Genomic DNA, 27,518 nt, shown 5'->3' with positions numbered 1-27,518 from the left:
TAGGGTTGCAACTTGGGTCGGGTAGGGTTGTGGCCTCGGCAACCCTACCCGACCTTCGTCCTCTAATTTTAGCCTGATTTTCTTTGGGTTACTGTATTTTTCTGTTTGGCCTATGGTGAACCCGAACCAACCTGACTCAAACCAACCTGATTTCTGGTTAGATGGGTTGGGTTAGGGTAGAGAGATTTAGAGGTGGGTTAGGATAGGGTTAACCGTCGCCAAACTGAGGCCCGGGTTGGGATAGGGTTGAGGGAATGCTATCTGGGGTTGGGTTATGGTTGGCCTCAATCCGATCCAACCCTACCGGAGTTGCACCCCTAGGGAATTTCCTTGCAGACAAAGAAATTAGAATGAACAGTGCAGACAGCCAAACATCTTTAAACAATATTTCAATGGAACACCTTTCCACAGCTAGAGGAAAAGAAAATATGCTCTTTTTATCCAACAACAATCACGGAAATGATCCTTCCTTAAATGAATTTTTCATTACTAGAAAAAAAATCGATAAAAAGGCTGACAACTAAGGCTATTTCCAACCAATAACATTTTGGGGTCGCATGTACTATATAAACTTGATCAGCTCATCACAAATCTAGCCACTGCTATTGAGAACACCTTGATCATGATCTGAGCCTCTCGATCCGTCAAACCTCGTTTAGGATTCTGCAAAAAAAAAAAAAGCTAAACCGTTGATTTATTCTTGTGCTTTATCATGGACCAGTATTAGAAAATGATCATGTGGAATGCCCTTGATTGTATCTCTGCATGGGACCCAGAAATTGATTATTAGCGTTGGTTGCAACTTTTGTTGCCCACCTAGCCATTTGCTCAATAGAATTGAAAGTTAGACAAACTTTAAAACCAATGTCATTGGCGAGCGCCCTTACTAGGGCTACATGGTGGCATACCGCTCACCTAACTACAGTTGCAAAAGGGTTCGTTTGACCTATTCCCAAAGATCCTCCAGCTCGAGTAGGACCGTTCCACTCACGACACTTTACAAGGTCAGTTACCTCAGTCACTCGGGGCATACTGGCTAGCTATGCGTGTTACCAAGCAACAAGTGCTGAGTATAAATGTTCACGTTACAAAGAAGTGATTCACTTATGTCCTGTTTGGTTACTCAAAGCAAGGAGATCACTGGCGTTTCAAACGCCGATGATCTTCCACTAATCTGCCCAATATATGTTTGGCTGTCATTTTGCATTGAAACTTCCTTGGACTCCCAGACATCTTCTAGACATCATAATTGCCTTTTTTCTATGTGACCGCAATGATCCCTATTCTAATCTTCTCCCCGTCTTTCACCATTTTGGTGGAATTTGGGTGAAAGAAGAGAAGAAACATTCTCTCTCTCTCTCTCTCTCTCTCTCTCCCACCCTCTATTTTGATAATGACATTCCTACATCTTCCACTAATCTTCTCGAGGGTTGTCTCGCAACCAAACACTAGTAACCACTCTTCCACTATTCTTTTCCCCATCTTTCATGCATGTCTACTTCCCTTTGATTTCTTCTACTAAGGGGCCGACCCTTTTCTCCTGGGCCAGCCCCCTCTAGTGTATTTATAATTCTCTTTTTACACTACATGGGGGTGGACAAAGGGGGCAAATTTATAATTCACCTTCACTTTTTCTAACAGGGTGGGCCCAATCAAGGCATTCGGATGAAGGGTTTAGATCATGTTGCCATCATGGGAGCGTGGCCCCAGCTTCCGAAATCTCATCTTCTCTCAAAAATAATAAATAAACGAAAAGTTAAAGGCTACTGATATTGGCACTACCATGTTTTGATAAATACACTAACCCACATTGTCTTTTCTTTTTAATAGGCTTCGAGAGCTTTTTGTGAATTGTAACCAAGGATTTAAATTTTGGTTTTGATATCGGTTTAGGACCCCTTGAAAATTGAAATTTCGGCCGAAATCCCGCGAAACAAAGAAAAGACTATTTTATTCAATATTAAATTTCGGTCGAAATTTCAGCAATTTTAGGTCGAAATTTCTGTAAAATATTAAATTAATTAAAAAAAAAACAGGTTTCTTGGGTGAAATTTCGGAGAAAAAATTGAAATTTAGACTGAAATTCTGAAATTTCGGTCGAAATAAAATACCGTTTCGGGTTTTTGTGATTTCGGTGTCAGTCTCCACTGAAATCCAAAATTTCGGACGAAATTTAAAACCATGATTGTAACACAGTTGACATGACAGCAGGTTAAATAAATAACGACAAGGTGAGTTAGTGCAATTATTAAAACATGGCAGTGCAAATATCATTATTATCCTAAAGAAAATGAAAGGCAAAAGAGAATAACAATGCAAGCAACAAATGATGCGTGAAAGGGAAATACTTTTTCTCCATCTTCGCTTTTACGTGTCTTTTCCCCTTCTCGCTTCGAAAATAAAAAAGTTCAAAAAAAGGAAAAGGTAATAGACAGTCAGACACAGAGAAAGAGAGCAATCATTCCCTTTTATATCCCCATTGGCCTTCATATTCCTCTTTCTCTCTTCCAAATTCTCATCTCAATCTCCACTTTCTCCACAGATCTCTCAGGTACCTTTTTTAAATTTCCATCTTAAAATCTCTGATTTTTTGTTCTTATCAAGTTTAAAATCTAAGAAAAAAGAATCTTATTGTTCAATGTCTTTAATAACTAGACTCAGATCCAAGATCTGTTGTTTTTCTTCCCCCTTTATGTTTCTACTTTTTGATTATTGCTCTCTCATGTCTTGATTCGAGCTTAGGAATCTTAGATTTCGATTGATCTCTAATGATTTTGATTCGATTTATGTGTGTTGCTATAACAAAATTCTTGTTTTTCATTGATTCGTTCGTTGTGATGTGCTGTAATTTTGTGTTTGGTTCTGTTTGGTTTGCAAGAAAAACATTTCTAATGAAAATTTTATATTGGGATTTTTTGTTCTTTCCACAGTTTAGCGTGAAATGATATGATTATGGTTAATTTAGAGTACCTCTAAGTAAAAATTGAATAGGGTTAGTTCAAGTTAAGGAAATTTAAAAAATATTTTTCCTTTCCAAACTTTTCCAGAAAATTCCTGCAATCCAAACGGGGCGTAAGTGATTTGACGTGTTAGATCAATGTGGATTCAAATGTAATTCAAAAATTTATGCAAAATTGTGTCTTTTCTGTCTCTCACTTGTGATATTTTGAGCTTTTCTCATGGTTCTGAAAGTAGATCAGAGTTTGAAGTTAATTCATTCTTCTAACTTACATTTTGTGATCATAGTATGCATTTCCCTTAGCTCAAATTGACTCTGTAAGATTTGTTTCGTTCTGGATGAATTCTGTGTATTTGGGATTGGATAGAATAAAAGAATAAAGGGTTTTGCTAACGAGTGTCCTTATTAAGCATCATTTAATTGCCATTTGGAACATAAATTTACACATATTTTGAGACTCTTACACATGTTTTGGTATTTTTTTTTATCAAAACATGTGTAAATTAATGTTCCCAATGGCAATTAAATGATGCTTAAGCTCTGTTTCTTTCAATGTAAAATTGATGTAAAAGAAATTTTATGCTCATTTTGGAGTGTAAAAATGGGCGTAAAGTTTGTTTCTACACCCATTTTACGGCAGAAGAAACGGAGCCTTGAAGGGCACTCGCTAGCAAAACCCAAGAATAAAAGGGTGCTTTGCTAGTCTCGCTTCCCACCTAGAAACTAACTGCCTTCTTCTTGGAATTGTGTATGCAAAGTGTATGTGTACTGATAATAATCCAAGTTGGAAAGCTGATGATAGAGGCACAAGTTATAGTGCCGTGGTATTGTTGAATTTTCTGATTTAAATCCACTGTGAGTGATCTCCTGATAATGGTTAAAAAACCGAGATTGGAAAACATCAATACCTTTTTGGCTGTGCAGAGCCGGCCGCCGCCTTGGGGAATCCAGGTGTCACTAGTCCCTACATTGACGTCTGACCTGCACCCAGTACTTTTGAATCTGGACTTTCCTTTCTATAAATAGGATGACACCACTGATCCTGACATTTTAGCTGATAAATTTCTCTGTGGCCAAATCTCACCTTATTCAGCTGCCAACTGCGAATTAAGATCTTTTGGTTGATCATTTATGGGAATTTGGCACTAAAAGAAACCAGTAGGAGAAATTGACAGTTTTTTTTATGACATAGGGTACCCCCACCTGGTTTGGGACAAATGTTTAGTTGAGTTGAGGGTATCCCCACCCTATTTTAGGGCGGGACTAATCCCTATGGATGCACGCAATCACCCGTAAACCACGCACATCGGGTTTATTTAGGGGGATTTGAACTCTCATCACTGGGGTTCATACCCACAACTTTAAGCCAAAGAGCCACACCCGACTGGGTTAGGAGAAATTGACAGCTACATAAGAAAAATCGACAGATTCATGAAACAAGGAGACCGGTTTTAGTAAAAGACCCTTTAACTATGGCAGAGCTATGGGAAAAATGCGTTGTAACAAGTCTGGAATTGAAGGAATGAAAGATGCGGTGCTGGAGTACCTGTGGAACAAGGCAAAAATGGAAAAACAGCAGCAGGTCATTGTTATCAGTTGGATCCAGTAAAGACCATAGGGAAATGGAATCGATACTGTTGAAGCGTGTGGAAGAAATTCGCAGAGATTGTTGGATAAAGATGGAGTAGTGCAACTACTGTATTGGGACAGGACTCGGACTGTAGAGGAATCAGGTTAAAAATCCACGTACCCAAAAAGAGGCCTTGAGGAGGAAATGATCATCATGGAAGGTAGACTGGAGACATAATCAAGCTGGGCGAAGCAATGCCCCACCATAGCACATAAGAGTACAAAAGCAGGACTTCTGATGGGGAGGACATTCTTGAAGCTTATTTAGGGGGGAATTTGATGCTGTATTTAACTTAGAAGAACATGAATTACCCTTAGAGGGAGGAACCAAGTTACAGAACAGGATATGATGTTTGACATGGGTAGGGAATTATGTATTCTGTTTGAGGAAGAGGAGGAACAAACTTGGACAATGCTAAAAAAATCGACGATCGAGAAAAATCCAATATTATGGTGAAAAAGAATAAAACTAAGGGTCTCTGGGAGCTTGGAGGTTTGGCCTAACTTAAGGCTTTAGGATGATTATCCTGGTCCCATGATGAAAATAGCATTTTTGAATATAAAGGGGTTTGGGGATGAATGAAAAAAGGGCCGCTGTCAAAGATCGAGACTAGGGATGGGTATTTTAGTGATTTTGGGATCTAAAAGTGGAAGGGGTAAAGGATACACTTGATATAATCTTGGGAAGACGAAATTGAGAATGATCCTATCTGGATGCAAAAGGGACAGCGGAAGGTATTATCATCATTTGTTGCAAAGGGAAATTCATTATAGAAGATACCAAACGAGGGAACTAGTCTCTACCCATAATGGTGGCGAATGTGGCCAGCAACAAATGGAATTTGACAGCGGTATATGTAACTTCAAGGGCTATGCAGCGGAACCAGCTCGGGTCAGAAATCTTGGAGTCACAAGGTCATTGGAAGGGATGATGGATTATTGAAAACTTTTTTAATACCATTAGGTTCTCCAATGAAAAGTGTAGAAATGGAAGAATCACAATGAGCATGTTGAAATTCTCGAATTTCATTAAACAGTGCAAACTATTGGATCTTCCATTGGAGGTTGCGACATATCCATGGTCAAACAATCAATCAAACCTTATTATGAGCCGATTGGATCATGTTTTGATATCTAAAGATTGGGAGGAGAGATTTCCTCTCATTATTCAAACAGTACTTCCTCGTACTATTTCTGACCATTGCCTATTCCTTTTAAAAATGAAGGACTTGGGGGGAGAGTTGAGACCCTTCAAGTTTGATTTGGCATTTTGTTAGAACCCGGGTTTCGATTGGAAAGTTAAAGTATAGTGAAAAGACCTGAATGTGGTGGGATGGAAGGGCTTCATCTTATGCAGGAAGCTGAAAGCATTGAAACTAAAAATCAAGGAATGGAAGAAATCTTTCGATGAGACAAGTAAATATAGAAAGGAAGAAACCTTTCTATTGGATATGCCCGACAATATTGTAACCATTCATTTCTTTATTAGAAAATGTCGGTTATCCAAAAAAGAATAAAAAATGGGAAGTCAGAAGATACTAGGATCTTACACTTTTTTTTTGGAGCAAAAGAATTATAGATGGTAACATGAAATTTTCTAAATGAAGCATAGCTTGAAACTTTCTAGTGCTTGAAAGCAAGATTTGATGGATATTGATGCATATTTGTCATTGCAGGTTGGTGATGCATTATTATGGAAGTAGATGCTTTTATTAACGGGTAGGAACTGATGGAAGAATTTATGCTTTGTATCTTTTGGTAGGTTTTGAGAACCCGCTCAATAAAAGATCTTCACCCCTCTCCTTCCTTTTTTTTAAAAATTTATATAGAATGAGAACCAATACTTTGTGCTTTAGGTAGTTTACTTGTTTTTGAGAAATAACTCAACGAACGACCTCTCTCTCTCTCTCTCTCTCCCCTATAGGCATTGTTTCTAACATGGAAGTTTGTAGGAGTGTTACACTTCCAACTTGAAGGGAACTAGATCGATCAGTCTGGACATTATGGTTATATTTGTATACCTTTATTTATACTCAAAGCCTACTCTTGTAATGATTCGAAATATAATCTGTGGAAAGAGAGAAATATCTATAAGGCATTATGACACTATACCAGTGTTTCAAAGCAGACATGGACTAAATTGCAACCAAAGCAAATCCTAGTCTACTAGGTGCGGTGCAGCTGAGTACTCAAGTTGACGTGGTCATAACTCAGGGGAGACAAGGGAGTTTGATTGACTTGTTAGGGAAAAATGTGTACTTGGACCTGAACTCGGCCAAGGTAAAAGGTAGTCGACTCGGGCGAGTCGACGATTGATGCGGGGAGTTTCAAAACTGTGCACTATACCATTCAATGTTTGGTCATATGAAGGAACATCCATTTTCCAGGGGGGTAAAAAATATGATGGGAACTGGAAAATATCTGTCGTTTCTTCCTACTGCTAGAATCTAAACTGATTGTGTACCTGCAATTTAATACTTTTGTCTCATAGTTCTGCTATTGTAACATGGAAAGATTGAAAATATTGGTTTAAGAAATTATGTGCTACTATAATCCGTACTACATGGTTAGCCGAAGGATCACTTAATTCAGACCATGCAAAAAGCAAGTTTCATTCTGGCTATTGCTCGAGTCTTCTAGTCTATTTTATGCGTGTAATTTCATGTCTCATTTCCATGATTTTGTTAGTATTTCCCTTTTGACAGAAAAAAGTTTATAACATTTTTTTAATGTTGGTGGGAATTTTAGACACCAGAAGCCGGAAGTTTGAAAGGCTTTCTCTTCTGGCTCTGCTCTAAACAAGTCATAGAGAAGGTTATCACATCATGTCTAGTGCGAAAATTCTGGATCCTGCATTTCAGGGTGTTGGCCAAAGAATGTATCCTTCATATAAATTTTAACTTCTTTGCCAAATAGATAAGTTTCGGAAGGATGTTTTCATGAATTATATATTTTTTATATGTATGCCATTTGAATTTTAACATATGTTTACGTTCTAATTACCTTGTTATTTGAATATTTTTTTTTTGTCATTTGAATCTCTACCTGCTTTAATTCTTAACATCTTGTAGAGGGAGTGAAATATGGCGGATTGAGAACTTTCAGCCCGTTACCTTGCCAAAGGCTGATTATGGTAAATTCTACACGGGGGATTCTTACATTGTTTTACAGGTAGGATGGATCTTGTAATTTGTTCTTGTTTCTTTGTGCCTCGCTTATTGATGTCTCCCTCTTGAATATTCTTGACCAAGTATCATATCATTGGTTATCATCTTGGTTACTCGTATCATATTTGGCTATTGAGGATGAAAGACTTTGGCCCCTTAGCCAATAAAAATAGGAAAGAATGTTATGAAATGCTAGCTATGCTTGAAAAGAATTCTATTCAACATGGTTTGGTGATCATCTATTGACTATTTGGCTGTTCTTGACCCCCTTTATATAATTTTATTTTGATTCATGGCTTCGGCGAGCCTTTTGTCATCCTTAGTTTATTGGTGGATCGGTTGAAGTCTTTATGAAGGTCCCTTTTAATTGTTTATATCTAGCAATTTTAGTTTCTTTGAAAAAAAAATCTAGCAACTTTAGTTTTTCAAGTATCAATTTCACTGTCAAATTCCAATCGAGTCTGTTGCAAGGTTTCAGGTTTCAGTTTCATTATGTGCTGCGCTCGTAACATAAACGAAAACATATCAATTTCAAATGGAAATTTTGATTGAAGTCTTGTAAAATCATGGAAATGTATGGAAACTTTTGCAAATGATGGACATGTATTATGAAACTTCAGAAAATGCTAGAAAAAGCACAAATGTACACTAAAAAACCATCACATAAGCAATAAAACTATCCATAATAGTTTATGAACACTGAACACCTAGTGACATGCAGTGTTGTGCATGTCTAATAATTTAATACACACTATATACTACATTTCACGTATAATTCATATAAATTCCTAGGGACAAGCACTATTGTGCATGCTTGATAATTTAGTCTCTACAATTGTTTCAAATTTCGGTTTCGGAATGCGTTTCGGGTCCTCACCGTAACCGAAATTTCGGCCGAAATCCGATGAAATCAAATTAAAGGCTATTTTATTTCATACAGAATTTTGACTGAAATGATCGAAATTTCGGTTATCTTGGCCAAAATTTCGGGATAATATTAAATAATTATTGAAAGTCGAGATTTTTGGGTGAAATCAAATTTCGGCCGAAATAAACGACCGTTTCGGGCATTATTGATTTCGGTTTCCGTCTCGACTGAAACCCGAAATTTCGAATTTCGGTCGAAATTTAAAACCATGAGCTTGAGCTCATATAAGCTTATATGAGCTAGAGTGCTCAAACACATGGGTCCCACATTTTTTCTGGTGATCCAAACCATTCATTTGCAAGGCCCCATCATGAATAGGGTGTGTACCAAAAATCAGGTCCATTGGATCATCCTAACCTCCACATTTCACATATAATTATATAAATATTTTCACACAATGCATACACTAATTTCACATCCAAATAATGTAAGTATAATTATGTATCACATATTGGTATACTATACCACTAATACACTAAATAGGAAAGAAAGATATTTTTATTTTTTATTTTTTTATATCTTATAAAAAATTATAACAAAAATAAAAATAGTGAGAAAATAAAACATAAATTTTAATCATAACTGGACATGGCTAAATCTTTAGATACCTTTACTTTGTAAATTTTCAATTAAAAAACAAGGTTAACTACAATAGTATAAGGCTACTGATATTGGCACTACCATCTTTTGATAATTGAACTCATCTTGTCTTCTGATAATTGTACTAATTCATCTTTTTTTAATTATTTAAACAGCTGTCAAAGGTTATTACGGTTCCCAAAAGGCTCTCAAGAGCCAATTAAAAAAGAAAAACAAGCTGAGTTTGTGCAATTATTAAAACATGGCTCTGCCAATATCAATAGCCTATTATAAAATGTTAGATTTAGCATTACAGCCGTATGTATTATATTATTTACATAATGTCTTTGTCCATTCTAGTTTTTATATTTTTATATATTATTTATTATTTTCTAATATATTTAATAAGAATATTAATTATTTTCTATAATTATTAAATAAAGTAAATAATTTTCTAGCATTTCTCGACGTTTCATTGTAAATTCCCATCATTTGCATATGTTTTCATACCTTTTCGTGATTTTATAGGATTTTGAATGACCAATTGAAATCGACACGTTTTGAAGTTTCAACCAAAATAATGTATATATACTACACTTTTAGTTTTGGTTTCAGTATGCGTTTCAATTTCGATATGCGTTTCGGTGGGAATGAAAGTAGAAATATTTGGGTCATTTCTTGTTAGTTTTGTTTGAAATTTAAAACCATGGATAAGGGTGATTTGTTTGAGGATCCTAGTAGATATTGTCATCTAGTTGGAAAAGCTCATTTACTTGACGATTACACAGTCTGACTATGACCCGGTTTATGCATAATCCTACTATTGATCATCGTGATGCTGCTTGGTTTATTCTGAGGTATTTAAAGGGTGCACTAGGCAATGGAATTGTTTTCAAGAAAATTAATCGCTTAAGAATGTAATGATTTTTCAGATGCAGATTGAGCATGATTGCTTTATGACCCAAAAAAAGGGTGCACGAGGCTCCCGCCATTGCGGGGTCTGGGGAGGGCTAGATGTATGCTGCCTTACCCCTGCATTGCAAAGAGCCTGTTTCCGTGACTCGAACCCGCGACCACCAAGTCACAATGGAGCAACCTTACCGTTGTGCCCAAGGCTTGCCGTCTATGACAAATGTTCGAAAATTTGCTATTATACCTTTGCTGGAGGCAGTTTAAGCAGAGTATCTTGCAATGGCTTACATAGTATATAAGTTGATGTGGCGGAAGACACTTATAGAAGAGTTGGGATTTGAAATGACAGTGTTCTATGATAATCAGATGATTGCTAACAATCCAACGTTTCATAAGAGGGCTATAAGCACATTGAAGTAGATTTTCATTTTGTTCATCAAAAGTCACTAGAAAATTGATATCTACTATATGTGTGAGGTCCAAAGATAAATTGGTAGACATTAACAAAGGCTCTTACTCGTGGTCAGTTTGGAAGTATTTGTTCCAAGCTGGGCATATATGACATCTATTCTCCAACTTCAGGGGATTGGGGTGTTTGCGGGGGGGATGGGGGGCGTATCAAGAGATTATATCATTTAAGTTAGATTTACATCACTCTTTCAATGTAATTTCTTTACCTGAGTTATGTTTTCCGCACTAATAGGATGGAGTCCATCATAGATGGCCTAATGGCATAAGTTGTAATGTTCAAACTTCGAATATATACAGAGATATGTTTATGCATATATGTGTATATAGTATATACATATACGTAAACCTTAGATGCAATTCAGCCTCGTCGAAATCTGTCTCTTTCTTTTCATTTCTGCTTTCTTATTCTTTTCTCTTTCTTCTTTGTACGAACTGAATGAAGACTGTTTATTAAGATCAACATGGCTTGACTTTTTATTAATAAATTAACTGTAGTTCATGTGATGAACTTTACTGTGAAATTTTATATTGTCTCTTCATTGCATGATTATGTTAACTCATATTGGCATGCAAAAATATTTGGCTTCTTCTAAACTGCATGCTTTTGTAGTTGTAGTGATAATCAAACTTTATTGGGTTCTGACACTTTGTTCCACGTTCTGCTTTGATGTTTAGCATAAGAATCTTCAAAATTCAATATTTCATAGGATTCTGATTTCTTTTCCATCTATTTAGCCCAAGCCACCTATTACTTCTACCCTTTGCTGGAGTACAATAACATTTTGCACATCCATCACAAAGCACCGTACTTGGTTTATAAATTAAAACTTCCATTTGTCTCTTTCTTTTTTGGTATGAAGATCTGCGTTAGTAGGTCTAATTTACATCCTTATTAAAGTAATCTTTTGTTTCCCTTTTTGCAATTCTTTTGAAATCTTCCAGGTTGCAACCATTGCCATTGTCTCATCACTGTGGAATATCTTTTAACTGTTTTTGATGTTTAGGAGCTGAGTTTTATGGTCCTGTCTCCCTTTTCTGTTATGCATTTATGAATAGGAAGGAGTTTGTAATCTTTTGACAAACGAACCTGTTAAAAAAAGGAAGGAGCGTATTGATCATTTCTCTCTAAATTTTTAATGGGTCATTATTCAAATTTCTATAGCTATGTTTAGTCCCATTGTATTAGCCATGCTTATTGTTACTGTTGGTAAGTGAAAAAGAAACTGTTTCTTTTTTGGATTCCTTGAACTGTGTTAACAAGTTAGTTTTTCATACGTTTGTTGCTGTTTCTTGTGGTCTAGCAGTTAGAATCATTTTCCATTTGTGACACTTTGGAGGCACTTCTTTCGAGAGTAACACGTGCACTATATTTTTCTTCTTTAAGGTTGTTTATCAGCTCACCACAGCTGTGTTTTTGCAGACAACTGCTGGCAAAGGGGGTTCTTATCTATATGACATTCATTTCTGGATTGGAAAAGAAACAAGTCAGGTGTGCTACAATCAAGGATTAAAATTTCAGTTTCGGCAGTGGCCGAAACCAAAATTTTGACCGAAGTATCAAAATTTCAGCCGAAAATTGGTAATTAAAAAACTCGGTCATGTTATAAAATTTCGGTAATTTCAGCCGAAATTTTGTAACATCCAATAAAATTTGGAAAATACTAAAACAATTGGAATTGGCCAAAATTTGGGCCGACACCGAAGTCATGTACTTTTCGGTTTTGGATTTTGGCCGAAATTTTAAACCATGGCCCTGCCTTATCAGCCAATACTTTTGCACAGAAGTTACACTCTTTCTTATTGTTTTAACTTCTGAAATTATTATAGGATGAAGCTGGCACTGCAGCCATCAAGACAGTTGAACTTGATGCAGCCCTTGGAGGCCGTGCAGTTCAGTACAGGGAACTTCAAGGTCATGAATCCGACAAGTTCTTGTCATACTTCAAACCATGCATTATTCCATTGGAGGGGGGTGTTGCCTCTGGATTCAAGAAATGTGAGGATGAGAAGTTTGAGACGCGACTCTATGTTTGCAAAGGAAAACGAGTTGTTAGATTGAAGCAGGTATCACAGATTTTAAATTTAATCTCTGCTGTTCATTATGCGTATCATGGTTTTAAATTTCAGCTGAAATACCGAAATTTCAGTGGAAATTTCGAATTTCGGCTGGGACCGACACCAAAAATTTCGGTAATTTCATCGAAATTTTAACAATTTCCGCCAAAATTTTAAGATTTACACCGAAATTTCGATTTCGATTGTGGCCGAAACCAACATAAAGCCTTGATGCGTATCTTGTTTATGCTGAAAATGGTGGTCAAGGGAATAGTGAGTCCGCATGTTTGGTCATGCAGGTTCCCTTTGCTCGCTCATCACTGAATCATGATGATGTGTTTATCTTGGACACCGAGAATAAGATTTACCAATTTAATGGTGCAAACTCCAACATTCAAGAAAGAGCAAAGTCTTTGGAAGTAATTCAATTTCTCAAGGAAAAGTACCATGAGGGGAAGTGTGATGTTGCAATTATTGGTAAGGACTGATATTCTCTACACTTTTGGTTCATGCTCTCTTACTCCCTTCACTTTCTCATGGAGGAATTGCCATCATTTAAACATTTATTCTGTTTTTCTCTCTGTCTCTATCTCTATCTCGTGTTTCGGCGTTCGTTTTTTTATCATTATACAAATTATGTTGATTGTGCCAGATGATGGAAAGCTTGTAGCTGAGTCAGACTCTGGTGAATTCTGGATTCTGTTTGGTGGTTTTGCACCAATTGGCAAAAAGACTGCAAGTGATGATGATTTGACTTTGGAAGCAACACCTGGAAAACTTTATAGGTATTTTCTATACTTTATTATGCATATCTTGCAACTAGAAGGGAATCAGAGTATCTGGCCAATTGAAATCAGATTAATGAATATCATGCCATGTCATTCATTTATTCTATATTATTATGAACGCAAATGTGACCAATTGTTGTTGGTTTATGGTGGGTCGTTAATTGTATTTTGAACTATATACAGGTCGCAATCGTTCTCCCTTAAAGGGTTACAAAATAACTGGCATTATTCCATATTTCCATGAGTACTGTCTAAGCGTACAAGATTCAGGAAATGTTTGGCAAGGAAATGTGTTGTGATATTGGAAAAATTGGGTATTGACGTATTGTTTGTTTCAAAATTTGGGAAAATTACAAAATAGGAAAAATAATAAAAAAGGATATTGGGACAAAAAAATAGGAAATAATAGAAAATTGTTGAAATTCATAAATGTTGATAAATTTGGGAATTATACACAATTGATTTGGATGCAAATATATCAACAATTTGTGAATAAAATTCAGAAAAATATGTTTTTCTGAGAAATTTGAGAACAATTTCAGATTCTTTCAATTTTTTTTATCTATGTTACCATCAATCATTTATAGAATACTATGACTTCCTAGAAAGCTATGTGCCAACACAAACATTTTAAACCTAAGTCAATGACCTTTCTATTAACTAAAGGTCTCTACTAGCTAGCATGTGGTACTAAGTATCAATATTTCTTTTCTGTAGTATTAGTGATGGTCGGGTGGAGATAGTAGCAGAAGATGCACTTTCCAAGGCAATGCTTGAAAACAACAATTGCTACTTACTGGACTGTGGGGCTGAGGTATTTGTTTGGGTCGGCCGGGTAACACAAGTGGAAGATAGAAAAGCTGCCAACAAAGCTGCTGAGGTTAAGCCATGATTGATCTCTATGTCTGTTTGTTTATCATACCAGCAACTTTTTTGATCAAGGTTTTAAATGTCGGTTTCGGCCACAACCGAAACTGGAAACTTTCGGTTTCGGCCGAAATTTTGTCCAAAATCATGTAAAATTTCAGAAATAATTCTGGCATTTTACAAGATTTCAGTGGGAATTTCGGGAAATTTTGGTAATTTTGGCAATTTCAGTGGAAATTTTAAAATTTCGTTGGAAATCCTGAAATTTTGGTGAAAATTTTTAAAATTTCGGAGGAAATCTTGGAAAATTCGGAAATTTTGGCTTCAGATTCAGGTACTTTCAGTGTCGGTCCTAGCCGAAATCCAAAATTTTGGCCCGAAATTTCGGATATCGGTCGAAATTTCAAACCATGATTTTGATCTTCTATTTTTTCAGGAATTTATCACTAATCAGAACAGACCAAAGTCAACACGCATAACTCGAGTTATTCAAGGCTTTGAGACACATTTATTCAAATCCATCTTTGAATCTTGGCCAATGGGCACGGGGGCTTCTGGTCCTGAAGATGGAAGAGGAAAAGTAGCAGGTAGTATTGAGTTCTCAAGTTTGAGCTGAACTGCATTCATTTCATAGAATTAGTTTTAGTTACAAGCTGTTTGGGGATTTTTTAGCAATGCTGAAACAACAAGGTGTTGATGTAAAGGGAGCCATGAAAGGTGCTCCTGTAAATGAGGACGTCCCTCCTTTACTCGAAGGGCGTGGAAAAATTGAGGTCTGTACCTGGTGTCTTCTAGTGATTTATATGCCTTGATATGGAATGTTTTAAGCTACTTGGATAAAAAGTATCTTTATGGAAGAATTAATAATTGCTAGTATTCTAGGTCTGGCGCATCAATGGCAGTGCCAAGACTCTGGTTCCCAAGGAGGAAATTGGAAAATTCTACTGTGGAGATTGCTATATTGTTCTTTATACATATCATTCTGGTGATAAGAAAGAAGACTACTTCTTATCCTGTTGGATGGGGAAGGACAGCATTCAGGTAAAGTAAATGGCTTATTTATTTCTATATATATTCCAGTGTTTCTTATTTTTTATTCTCTGCCTTTTTTCCTTGTTTTATCTTTTTTGTTTTTATTTTTCTTTTTTACTCTATAATTATTAGTCCTTTTTCTAATACTTATGCTCGTTCCTGTACCTCAATGCCTATGCCACATTTCTCACTACCTCTAATGTTTTCTTTATGCTTTGAAGTTTAATCTGCCGTTGGTTCAGAGTGTGTCAGTATCATATATTGAATTTTTAACTGTATTGCTACATTGCTTAGTTGTTTTCATGATGTTATAGTACCTTATACACATCAAGTAGTCGCTATGAATGCTGTAGGAACAATATTTAACACCATATATTTCTGGCTTTTAAGTACATTCAGCCTCTCTGCAAAGCAGGGGTAAGGCTGCGTACATCTAGCTCTCCTCAGACCCCGCAATGGCGGGAGCCTCATGCACTGGGCCGCCTTTTTTTTTCCTTATCATATATTCTTCGGATCTGCTTTATTCATCGGTACAAGTTCCATGGATTTCAAGATTCTTGTTGCCGGTTTTTTTTAGTTCTTGTGTTGGTATGGGTTGCTTATATTCAGATGCATTATAAACATACTTAAGGTAATACGATTATGTTGCTGTCTTATAGGAGGACCAATTGATGGCTACTCGGTTAGCTAATACAATGTCTAATTCCCTAAAAGGGAGGCCTGTTCAGGTATTGTGTTATTTCATCTTTCAAAAAGTGAGGGAAGTGTGACTTTTTTAAGGGTTGGTTTTTTAATAAGGAGCCTCTATAGGGACGCATTGTTCAAGGAAAAGAGCCGCCACAATTCATTGCTATCTTTCAACCCATGGTTGTCTTGAAGGTATTTTTCATTGAGCCTATTCCGTCTTTTCCTTTCTTTTGCACAGAGACTAACGGTGTCACTAAATTAAAATGAACATTCCAAGATTCTTGGTTTGAAATTAGATTGATGGAGATTAGGCTGTTTTATTTGAAGTACTTTCTTCTTTTCTGCAGGGTGGAGTTAGCTCTGGTTACAAGAAATCGATAGCAGATAAGGGTGTGAATGATGAAACTTATACTGCGGATAGTGTTGCACTAATTCAAATATCTGGTGCATCAATGCATAACAATAAAGCAGTTCAAGTTGATGCGGTACGCACTTATGGTCCCACCCTTTTCTTTATTACATTATAGCTAAATTTTGGTAAATATCTAGGGTGGCTGTCTTGACATTCTTTTGTTATTTGGAGCCAAAGGATGTTTGTCTTTTGCTAGTTGCAATTGTTAATTGCGTTAGTTTACTATTCTAGTATATAGTGTTTCTTTTTCAAAAAGGGGACTAGATTGACTTCCAGCCTAATTAGACACTATGAAACATATGTCTTCATTTAAAGAAGTGCCTCGTGACAAAATGTTCATACAGTGAACATTGGAGTATGCACATACAGTGTGTCTTGGGTGTATTTGAATAGAATGTTGCAAGTATGAGATCCTAAACTCATGGTAAGCCATTTACATTTAATGATGCATGTTGAATTGCTTATATACCCATAATGATGTCATGACCCTTATATACATTTCATGTGTACATGTGTGCATCATATAATGCATATATATGAGCCTATAATTACAAATAACCATATTTAAGATACTTCCAGCTTTCCATGTTATCAGGTAATGATCTTAGAATTCTTCTAAAAAATATAATAACGCCACATGCGTGATTGTAGAATTATACATAACGAATATCTTGGAGTCAGAAACATTGAGGGGCCGTATGGATACACGGATTTTAGAATCCAAGTTTTCAGTTTGAAAACAGTGTAAAAGAGGGTTCATGATCAAGCTGCTGTCTGCTGTCCTGACAGCATTTCTTGGATTTTAAGTGAGAAATTCACGTTTTAAAAATCTCTCCCGCATCCTGAGATTTCTAAAACCTGGAAATATGGGAGGATCTGCTGCTCTCTTGCCAACGGAAAGAAGGGCGAGAAGTAAAAAACAAGTCAAAAACGACGGCTGGTCCACTTCTTCTCGTCTCTTAGCTACAATTTTGAAGAAATCCCGGATTCTAAAATCCGTGTATCCAAACGGCCCCTGAGGTTATCATTTAAAACATGTTATCAGTATCACATAGATTGGAAAAGAACAATTCCTTGTTGAGCAAGAAACTTTCTAATTCTGAATTCATCAGCATCAATCCTAATAATTTGAGAAAAGACTATTCATGGTGGTCATCATCGATTAAACAGATATGATCTTGATTATTTTAGATCATATTTTTCTGAAGAATTTTACCATATTTCATGATCTATGGATTTCCGGAAAGCATGTGGTTCGGCGCGAACCTTAGTGAAGGATGTATGGAGTTCCACCATGATGTACACATCATAGAGAATCTACCCTCAGAAAATCCCCCATTGATCCTGTGCTGGCCTTTGTATTTTAAAAATACTCAGAACTTTTCACTTGTGATTCTATCAACCTGAGTTACTTGGTTCCTTCAACATGATTTTACTTGGTTGATTCCTTCAACATGAAAAATATTCAGTTACATTCATGTATAAATGCTACCTATACAAATAAAGTATCGCTTGATTCTCTTCTCTTACATATGGCTATGAGGTTATTTGTTTCGTGTCGTGCTCCCTTCGCAGTTGTGTAGCTGGCTAGGCAAGCCTAGGATTTTAACTAATCTGTTATCATTATTTGAAGAGAAACACTTTTTATTTTTATTTTTATACATTTGTGTTTTGTTTAAAATTTGGGATTTTAAAGAGCTTCTTCAACAATAGCAATAATAGAGTAGTTCTGTGGTATTATGCTTTCACTGGTTATTTTTTTTCTTTCGAAATGAGCTTTCACTGGTTATTTGATAAAAAAAAAATTATTTGTAGGTAACCAAGTGCTTGTTGATACCTTTATACTTGAAATTCTAGTGAGGGTTAATTGTTTGACTAAAACATGGTATTATATACTTTCTCAGAGCGTGCAAGTCATAACCAAATAAATATTTCTCTAATTGTACCACAATTTTTGGTTTTAATGACATTCAATGTTTTCATTCAGGTAGCAACATCATTAAGCTCTACTGATTGTTTTTTATTACAATCCGGGTCTTCTATTTTCACTTGGCATGGAAGCGTTAGTACGTTAGAGCAGCAACAGCTAGCTGTGAAAATTGCAGAATTCCTGAAGGTATGCTCCCTGTAAAATCATCTCACTGTCTTCAGGCTTTGTATTTTGGTTGGTGTTAAAGTATAAAAGATCAAATATCGCCATCTCGAACAGCTTAAGCTTTTGGAGTAATTGGTCATTTCACATGGTACCAGAGCAATAGTCCTAGGTTCAAAACTCCTTGATATTAAAAAAAATCCACATGTAATGGCCAACCCAAAAAAAGAGGGGCTACATGTTCCATGTGTAGGCCAACCCTAAAACGAGGGGCCACACGTGAGGGGGAGTGTTAAAGCATAAAAGATTAAGTAACACCATCTCCAACAGCTTAAGCTTTTCGAGTAATAGGTCGTTTCACAGTTAGCAAATGTCACATGGCATCAACGTCCAGTCCTAGCCGTCCTCTGTGTGCTACATGTCAAGTCGCAGACTAATTGCTTCAATTTATTAGATGACTACATTATGCAGTAATTCAATGCTTTACTATTTTCAAGCTCTTTCCCACTATATTTGTTTTAAGAATTTCATGAAGAAGAGAAGCATACTAAAATGCAATGATTTTTATATATTTGCTCAAGGGAAAGCTCTACCTTATAGGATTTCTTATTATTTTTTTTTTTGGGTCTGCCTACACCAATCCTCAAAACCTCAACCTGAGGGGTTTAAGAAACAGTCCAAGCCATCGCGGCAAAGGAGAGAATTGGTATAGGATTCGTCATTTTCCAAAATATGTTTATTAGTTGGACTAATTGCAGTCTTTTGGGTTGCATTTATCTCTTAGACTTTTTTTCCTCCTGCAGTCAAGTATGTCGTTAATTAGTTATAATCTATAATACTTATACTTTTAATACTTCAGCCGGGGGTTGCATTGAAACATGCAAAGGAGGGAACAGAGATATCTGCCTTCTGGTTTGCACTTGGAGGAAAGCAAAGTTACACAACCAAGAAGATGGTCCAAGATATTGTTAGGGATCCTCACTTGTACACATTTTCCTTCAATAACGGTTGGTCCTTAATCTCCAAACTGCTTGTATAATCATTTATTTATTTCTTATTGTTTTTTTAATGATAAGTATTTCTTAATGTTATCTTCTCTCTTATATGCTTTCTTTGATTAGTTTTTTGATGTAATTTAATATCCGAGTATTGGAACTTTTGATGAAGTTTTTTTTCCTTCTCCCATACATGTTCTTAACCCTGTGCTGCTCACCAGGAAAGTTTGAGGTGCGCACCAACCTTCACCTCTCCATGAGTTTTTTTTCGTAATTTTCCATTTTTTGCACCAATTTCTCATCCCTCAAATTTCTTCTACTCTTTTTTATCGATGGCAGATAACCGAGGTTTTCAACTTCTCTCAAGATGATTTGTTGACTGAGGATATGTTGATACTCGACACACTTGGTGAGGTCTTTGTGTGGGTTGGTCAGTCTGTAGATGCTAAAGAAAAGCAAAAGGCTTTTGATATTGGCCAGGTATAATTACTTAGAGAATAATTCTTCTCTTTCAATAATTCCCTTCTTTATGTATCTAATGTGTTGGAAAATTCCAGAAATACATAGAGTTGGCAGCATCCTTCGAAGGATTATCTCCAAATGTACCATTGTACAAGGTGACAGAAGGAAATGAACCATGTTTCTTCACAACATACTTTTCATGGGATTCTTCAAAAGCTACTGTAAGTGCTTAAGTCCTGAAACCTACTCTTTTCTATTGTGCCTTGAATTTACTGGTCTTTGGTTTGTGGGATATTCAAGTTCTTTTTGAGACCCAAAACCTATGCCTAAGCACTATAAAAAAGCAGAACTTTGATGTGTAGTTGTTCTCGCCCTAATTCTGATCCAGTGACATGAAAAACACTCCTTTGGAGACAGGATCAACAATTGACTTAGAAATCTCTTATATCTGATTCCACCTACTGGGAGTTGTAGCCCGCCTCCCCTACTTTCAGACTCATCGTTTTCTTCTATCATTTTCGTCAGTTCTCATATATCATTACCTTGACATCCCTTTAGGCTATTGAGTTAAGGCTTTCAACTAATCCCAGTCAGATTACAATTTCTGGCATGTTCCCTTGGGATAGTATACACCATTGCAAAATGGAAAAAAAAAAAAAACTCACTTCAAAATTCTGTGAAACGTGTTGAAAACACATGGGAACAGTTTTGGAAACGTATGGGAAACACTAACGAAACATACTGAAACGTTATAGAAACTTCGTGCATGAATCGGTTGTGCAAATATTTGTAAACACATTTATGAATTTACGTAAATTTTGTTTCACCAATCTTGAGAAACAACTTTCTAAAGTTTGGAAACACGATATAATATCTTAAAAACAAAATAAACCCTTATAAATTTGATGCTATTGAAAATCCCGTCCTCATTTCGATTGAAAACCCTAACTCTAAGGCCGTGTGTGGATCATTGGAATTGGGAATAAGAATCGGTATCCTTTTTCACTTTTCAAAAATAAAAAAATAAAAAAATAATCAGTATCCTTTTTGCTCTCCAAGATTTCTGGCGTTTGGATTGTTGTTAGCAATGGGAATGGGGATCCAGGCAGAATTAAGGTGGGATTAACAACTGGATTCCGAACCCGCTGAAGACGTGGTATTCTTGATTCCCGACCCTCTCTCTCTCTCTCCTCCCTGGTTCGTCCTCATGGCCTAGATCAAGCCCGGCGAAACACCTCTACTGAACAACCCTTTGTGGACCCCGATCTTAAGGAGGCGGCGATGAACGAGTCCCCGTCGGTCCTTTGGATCTCCACATGAAGAAGAGCTCTACCAAGGAACTCTTGAAACAGAACGCCCTACGGCGATATAAGAGATACCTCTTGATCTGGAACCAAGGCTCGAAACCAAGACGTACCTAAAAATGACAAAGAGTCGCCATCCATGGATAGGCTATGGAACCAAAAACAAATGCTCTGCTTGCAATGGATAACCAGATATATATGAGTTCGTGCCTGATTACGAGTTGGGAAGGTCCGGAGAACATCCAACTCGCTCGAGCGGACTCGGTCTCTTATGCCATTTATTTATTAATTTTGAAGAATTTTGGGCGAAAATCATGTGAAATGGGAAAAAATATCCCCGAAAAAATGTCTACCTAAACATGCATGACCTGGGGATGGGCAAAAGAAAATAAACATCAAAGTCCTAAGAGAATTGATATCAGTGTCACCCAATATTGGATTAAACACTAGAATCCGCCGTCCCTAAAAGAGACAGAGAAGACTAGATTTTATCCAATATCACATAACCCTGCTATCTATCTCTACACATCACATCTAACATTCATGCCTAAAGAGAAATGGAACCAGTATCATCTGTCATTATAATAAACACTAGAATCCTCTGTCTCTGAAAGAGGCAGAGAAGACTAGAGTTTATCTAATAACAGATAACCCTGTTACTTATCTCCAAACATTCCATCTAATCCTAACTCATCACACCTAGTAAAGCTGTAAACATACGCTTGTACATCTACAACTAAAGAGATAAACCTGCACAATGAGCAAATGTCAGTAGATAATAGCAGAAATAATAATCAGCAATAGTAAAGAGCTACAGCTAACCATATGATAAAGAGATAATGACCAAATAAGCAGTAAAGAGCTATAGCTAAAAATGTGAATAAGCAAAGCGATATAGACATAAACACTCTACAGCTAAGCATGTGAATCACATAAAGAAAGTAATCACTCAATATATCATCATATAAAAAATACGAACAAGTACCAGACCTTAAACCCCTAAAACTCTAACAACAAACCCTAAGACTCTAATTGTTTTTCGGGCCCGAATCTTTGGATGGTCTGAGTTCATCCGAAGCCGCCTACGTATCCCCGCCTCTTACAGGAATCAAGGCCACGTAGTTCTTGTGTTCCTATTTTAAACTATGATGCCTAAGACATCTAGACCACTAAACTAGACTCAACCTAAAAGACCAGACTGCTTTTTAAAGCTTCTTGAATGTTGTTTAGGTTAAAGTGAATTGTAGATTTTAGGACTTCCTATATGCCCTAACTAAATGCAAGTTAGCCTTAAACTAATGTAGGTGGGCCTTACATCTTATGTGTAACTAGACTGTATGTCCTGGGAAAAACAATGAGCTATCTAACGCACCCTATTCTAGTCATCAGTTAGCGATGTTGATCGCAACTGATTGGACAGAGACGAAGACAAACTCCTAGCTAGGACAAACTCCTAACTCTAACACAAACATAAAACATCCAAAACACTCAACACATCTAGGACAATCCTAACTCTAGAGAAAGATCTTTTCGAAAACAAGTTTATTGAGAAGCTTCAAAAGCTTTTCGTGTTTTTCAAAATGTTCAAATGATTTATTTTGAAGGTTTGACAAGTTTGTTTTGAAAAGTTTGACTGGACTTGGGATAAAGATCCCAAGTTGCCTACGTACCCCGTGGAAGGGGATCAAGCCAACGTAGTTCTGAAACAAACTTCCTAACTACGTCCTAAAACTATGAAATTTTCTAATATTTTTGGATTTTAAAATGTTCAAGTGTTTTTAGATTTTTTAAAAATGTTTTAACCCTTAAAAAGGGAACAAACCAAACAGCACACTAGGGCCAAACCCTAGGGCTAAAGGGGAAATCCCAAATTAGCAAAATAGTATCCCAAGAACAAGATGAAATGATCCTCAAACAAGTAAATCAGTGTCCCATCATGAAATGAAAATGATCTAAGATCCCAAATAGGTAAAACTCTAATGAGGTTAAACAAGTCTATAAGGAAAAGGGGTGACAACAACACTAAAAGACAACACTAAAAGAACACTAAAAGACAAACTCTTAAGCTAAAAGGCAACCAAAAGTTTATAAGATGGATTCCTAAACAATCAACACTAAAGAGGGGGTGCAAATAAGTCAAAGTATGACTAGCACTCTATGAGGGGGTGCAAATAAGTCAAAAACCTCTAATAACTCTACAAAAAAAGGGACAAATAAATCAAAGACTCTCTAATAAATAAGGGTGTTAGTGAGACTGGGCAACTCTCCTGACACAAAGGTGGGCTCCAAGTATCTCTATCATTGCCCTTGCAATGATAAATAAGAATAAGGCAACTAAAGACTAAGTTGATCTTCTACTGGTAGGGGTACAAGTTGGGGTACTATAAATGAGGCCAAGCATGCCTCCTATGAGTAACTTTCTAATGAACTAAGATAACCTCCAAAAGGGGATCGCATAACGAGACAAAGCATGTCTCCTAGTGGGGGCTCTAGGTGACTCTTTCATTGCCCTAGCAATGATAGAAACTAAGGTTTAAGGATGTCTAAAAGACTAAGAAAGTCTACTAAATAAAAGAGGGGAGTGCTACTAAGACCGAGCAAGTCCCCTAAAAGATGAGCCAAAAATAAAGTTATAAAGATTATTGGAACGAACTAAAGCTTTTTAATGGGAACACCAATATGTATAAACCCATTCACCAAATCACAGTAATCATTAGATCAAAGGATCAGACCTCAACCCACTACCCTCTAATTGGCTCTCAAACATGAAGTGTGTTACAATCAATAACAAGACAACCTACTGATATTTGTAACATCATGCCTGGAATCAACTGGAATATGAAAGGAGGTTACACAATCGAAGACACTATAGCAGATCCTACAATGCCTTTATAGCAATCTAAACCTGATTCATCTCTTCTTTTTCTTCTCTTAAAAAAAATATCATTTAATACAATGTTTATCAGTTAACAAAAATCATAGAAGAAAGATGAATTCATTTCATACCAAAACATATTAATGGGAATATCAAGAGTACTACACAAGCTATACTCAAATGTCAAAGCATGACACACAGTGTACCAATATGTAGGAGTAATAACATGTATAAATTTAATAAGACAACCTCAACACAATAACTTGGTAACCAAATGCAAACGATAGTAACAATTATCCAGTATATCTGGACTTATACATTAAAAAAAAAAAGAATTTTCAACATCTGCTTTTGGAACAAAATGACGGAAAGAACAACCATTTTTAAAGGAAATTGGATTAGAAGAAAATGGGAATCACAAGAGTTAATATTTTGACAAGAGCCATAAACAATCAAACATAATTGTACTGACATCGATTCTATAAAATATTAGATGTGGAAATTCTATTGGAGAAACCTGTTCATTACAAATTAATCAAACAATAGAATCTGATCATGTCTCTTATAAAAAAAAAATAAAAATGAGAACAGCACACTTGTAAAATCATCTTACCTTAAATAATGACAATTTTAAAACTAATTTTTATAGAAGGAAATGTGACCTAACATGTTCTGAAACTGACAGGCAAAGTGAATGTTGTGGTAATTGACATATGTAAGTACAAATATCAGTTCCAAAGGCAATATTAATAATGCTAACGTATATCTCTATTGACAAACCAAACAATGTATCTAAACAACTATTCCAGCATAGACAATCTGATTATTTGGAAAAGAATGAACTATCACATGCAAAATAATTCATGCAAAATAATTGACACAGTCCTATAGAGCAACAAAATCTTTTTCTATCTTTATAATGGAAATAACCTTTACTCCATTTAGTGGTCAAAGTAATTTTAAAATTGCCACACTTCAATCATTCATATTCACATACTGGTATACCAACTCGGTCAATTCTATTTCAAATAGGGCATTAAACCAATTGAATTAATGAAATCAACATAAAAGATTTGACTCTGCATTTACTCCTGAACATGACCATATTGTTCAGATAAACACCATGTTAGTGTTATCACACCCTTTCACTCTAAGGAGGAGAACAAATTGTATTGAACTAAAATAATTGCTACTTTATTTTAATACTCCTATTCAATTCATCTCGAATTACTCCATCAAATGACTTCAAAACCCCACTAGAACGCAGAAGGACAAATTCATTCAACATCTGAATTAGATATTCTAAATACTCTGATTTCATTATATCGGCATTTCAAATTCTAAATGAAAATTAATAAAATAGAAATAGTAAAATACTTGTAGAAACTAATTGAAGGCCTGAATCTAAAGCACAAAGCTGTTGACATAAACACCATATCTTCTAATGTTTACACTACTTGCCTTGTCTTTTAATCACTATATTCATCAAAATCCTTTTTAACCTCTTACAGCCCAAGGGAATCAAAGTCATGGAAGGGATGAGTTTTGAACCATGACTGACCATAACTAAAGAACGGAGTTGAAAACCAATGTCAAAGAGACATAGCATATAGAAGAAGAGAACACGTATTGAAAGAGAGAGGAAAAGAAGAAATCGTAAAGGGTAAATTGAATGTAAGCCACACGGGTGCGAAACCAGACACATACTTAGTAGCACATCATGATCTTCTCTAAAATAGTAACCCAACCCACCTTGGAATTTAAATTACCCCCTTTCACAGACTAGTCCAAGTTAAAAAGAATGCACATATGACAACTCGATGGGAGCTCCAAAAGTCAAGTACACTATTGGGGAAAATAATTTCCAGGTTACACACAATTCTCTTTTCGTACAAGACATCAAGAAGAGGACTAGGTCACATAGCAAACATCTCTATCTTCACTAAGTTGCTACATATCAGCAGCAAAAATGAAAAGGAAGGAAACCCCAAAATTAATCTCAACTCTAGAACTGTTATGACTTGGACGAAAGGATCATGACGTAAATATTATAATAGAAATGAAGACTCCAAAAATTCTACGAATAGGATCAAGGAAAGTGGGACTTTTAATGATCTACCACTAAGTTAACAAGACTTTGTAAAACCAATTGGGAAAGCATTAGTCTCAAAACAAATTGGAGGAAGCACGAGTTTATAGAGCTCCTAGAAAATTCAAACCTTTATTGTAACAGGGAGAAAGCCACATAAAAAAAAAAAAAACTAGTATAATGCACTCATAAGATTCTAATAGGATGTAAGCCTTAACACACACACACACATATGCCCTGTGTTTGAAGCCTTAACAACTAAAATGAGAATGTAGGACTGTGTCATGCAGCCTTTTAACTAAATGTCCCCATTCAAAATAAAATCTGTAACCTATGCTCTCCAATTTTTCCTTCTAAAGAAAATCATATACTCGACTACAGTTCTATAATGTAGTATTACATATTACCAGACAATCATGAAAAACATCATGAATAATAAAAATAACAGCAGAATTCACACAAGGAAATTCATTCCTTTTTTTTTTTTCGAAACAAATTTGAATTACAATTCAACTGATGCTTAGTCAAGAATAATTTGACTAATCTAAAAAATGATTTTATACAAGGAAAATCATCACAGATAAATAATAATCCTATTGAACAGATCACGAGTAGAATTCGAATACTCAACCAAATTAATAAGAACATAAGATCACACAGTAAAAAAAATGCTGACATTAAACTGAAATAAGCTGGAGAAACATTTTTTTATTCCCTATATACACAAGTAGGAATAAAAAATGAGTTCAATATATCATTCTACACCGCGCAATCCAAAGATCCGACCAAATCAACACCAAATTTCAGATCAGATATTCAATTCTCAGAGACACTAAAACGAACATTCGATCACTAAATCCGAATAAAAAGAAGAGAATTACCTGAATAATTTTGACCTTTGAAATACCTTTGTAGTTTTGATCAAAGTTTGAAGAAGCAGCAGCAATTAAAATGATTCAAATCTGAAGCTCAACTATAGAAATCCTTCCCTCTGCTCAGGCTTAAATCCGAAAATTTTAGGTTTAAATCCACAATCTAAACAACAAACTTATTCCAAACAAATTAATCTAAAGTTTATGTCCTAGAATAAGGTAAATCTGAAGAATCGTGCTTTGGATCGAAGATTTCTTCACTCGTTAGGGTTTCTAGATAATAAAAAAAAAGAGAGTTTCTGATACAAATCTGAAAAAGCAAGGAGGAATCAACATCTTATAA

At 35.8% G+C, this 27,518-nt stretch overlaps 1 protein-coding gene across 2 annotated transcripts in view; it reads left to right on the top strand.

The window, feature by feature from the left end:
* The first annotated feature begins 2,337 nt into the window (after positions 1-2,337).
* LOC143888862 (villin-3-like) overlaps positions 2,338-27,518 on the top strand; it is a 47,255-nt gene continuing 22,074 nt past the window's right edge. The window contains exons 1-19 of one of the 2 annotated variants that reach the window (XM_077393277.1): positions 2,338-2,551; positions 7,337-7,466; positions 7,660-7,759; positions 12,066-12,134; positions 12,473-12,709; positions 13,000-13,177; positions 13,353-13,485; positions 14,206-14,368; positions 14,792-14,942; positions 15,028-15,128; positions 15,238-15,396; positions 16,047-16,115; positions 16,198-16,266; positions 16,422-16,559; positions 18,474-18,602; positions 19,438-19,585; positions 19,795-19,805; positions 19,913-20,053; positions 20,131-20,256. In XM_077393277.1, coding sequence (XP_077249392.1) covers positions 7,414-7,466; positions 7,660-7,759; positions 12,066-12,134; positions 12,473-12,709; positions 13,000-13,177; positions 13,353-13,485; positions 14,206-14,368; positions 14,792-14,942; positions 15,028-15,128; positions 15,238-15,396; positions 16,047-16,115; positions 16,198-16,266; positions 16,422-16,559; positions 18,474-18,602; positions 19,438-19,585; positions 19,795-19,805; positions 19,913-20,053; positions 20,131-20,256 — 2,175 coding nt within the window. In that variant the 5' untranslated portion in view covers positions 2,338-2,551; positions 7,337-7,413. Of the gene's footprint in view, positions 2,552-7,317; positions 7,467-7,659; positions 7,760-12,065; positions 12,135-12,472; positions 12,710-12,999; positions 13,178-13,352; positions 13,486-14,205; positions 14,369-14,791; positions 14,943-15,027; positions 15,129-15,237; positions 15,397-16,046; positions 16,116-16,197; positions 16,267-16,421; positions 16,560-18,473; positions 18,603-19,437; positions 19,586-19,794; positions 19,806-19,912; positions 20,054-20,130; positions 20,257-27,518 lie in introns of those variants that run through there. The other variant, XM_077393308.1, reaches the window with a different exon arrangement.

This window comes from Tasmannia lanceolata, unplaced genomic scaffold, assembly GCF_043159265.1.
Source record: "Tasmannia lanceolata isolate RefF3 unplaced genomic scaffold, GAP_Taslan_0.1 ptg000002l, whole genome shotgun sequence".
NCBI lineage: Eukaryota > Viridiplantae > Streptophyta > Magnoliopsida > Canellales > Winteraceae > Tasmannia > Tasmannia lanceolata.
The sequence above is the reverse complement of the archived record's forward strand: the minus strand, read 5'-3'. Positions and strand labels throughout refer to the sequence as shown.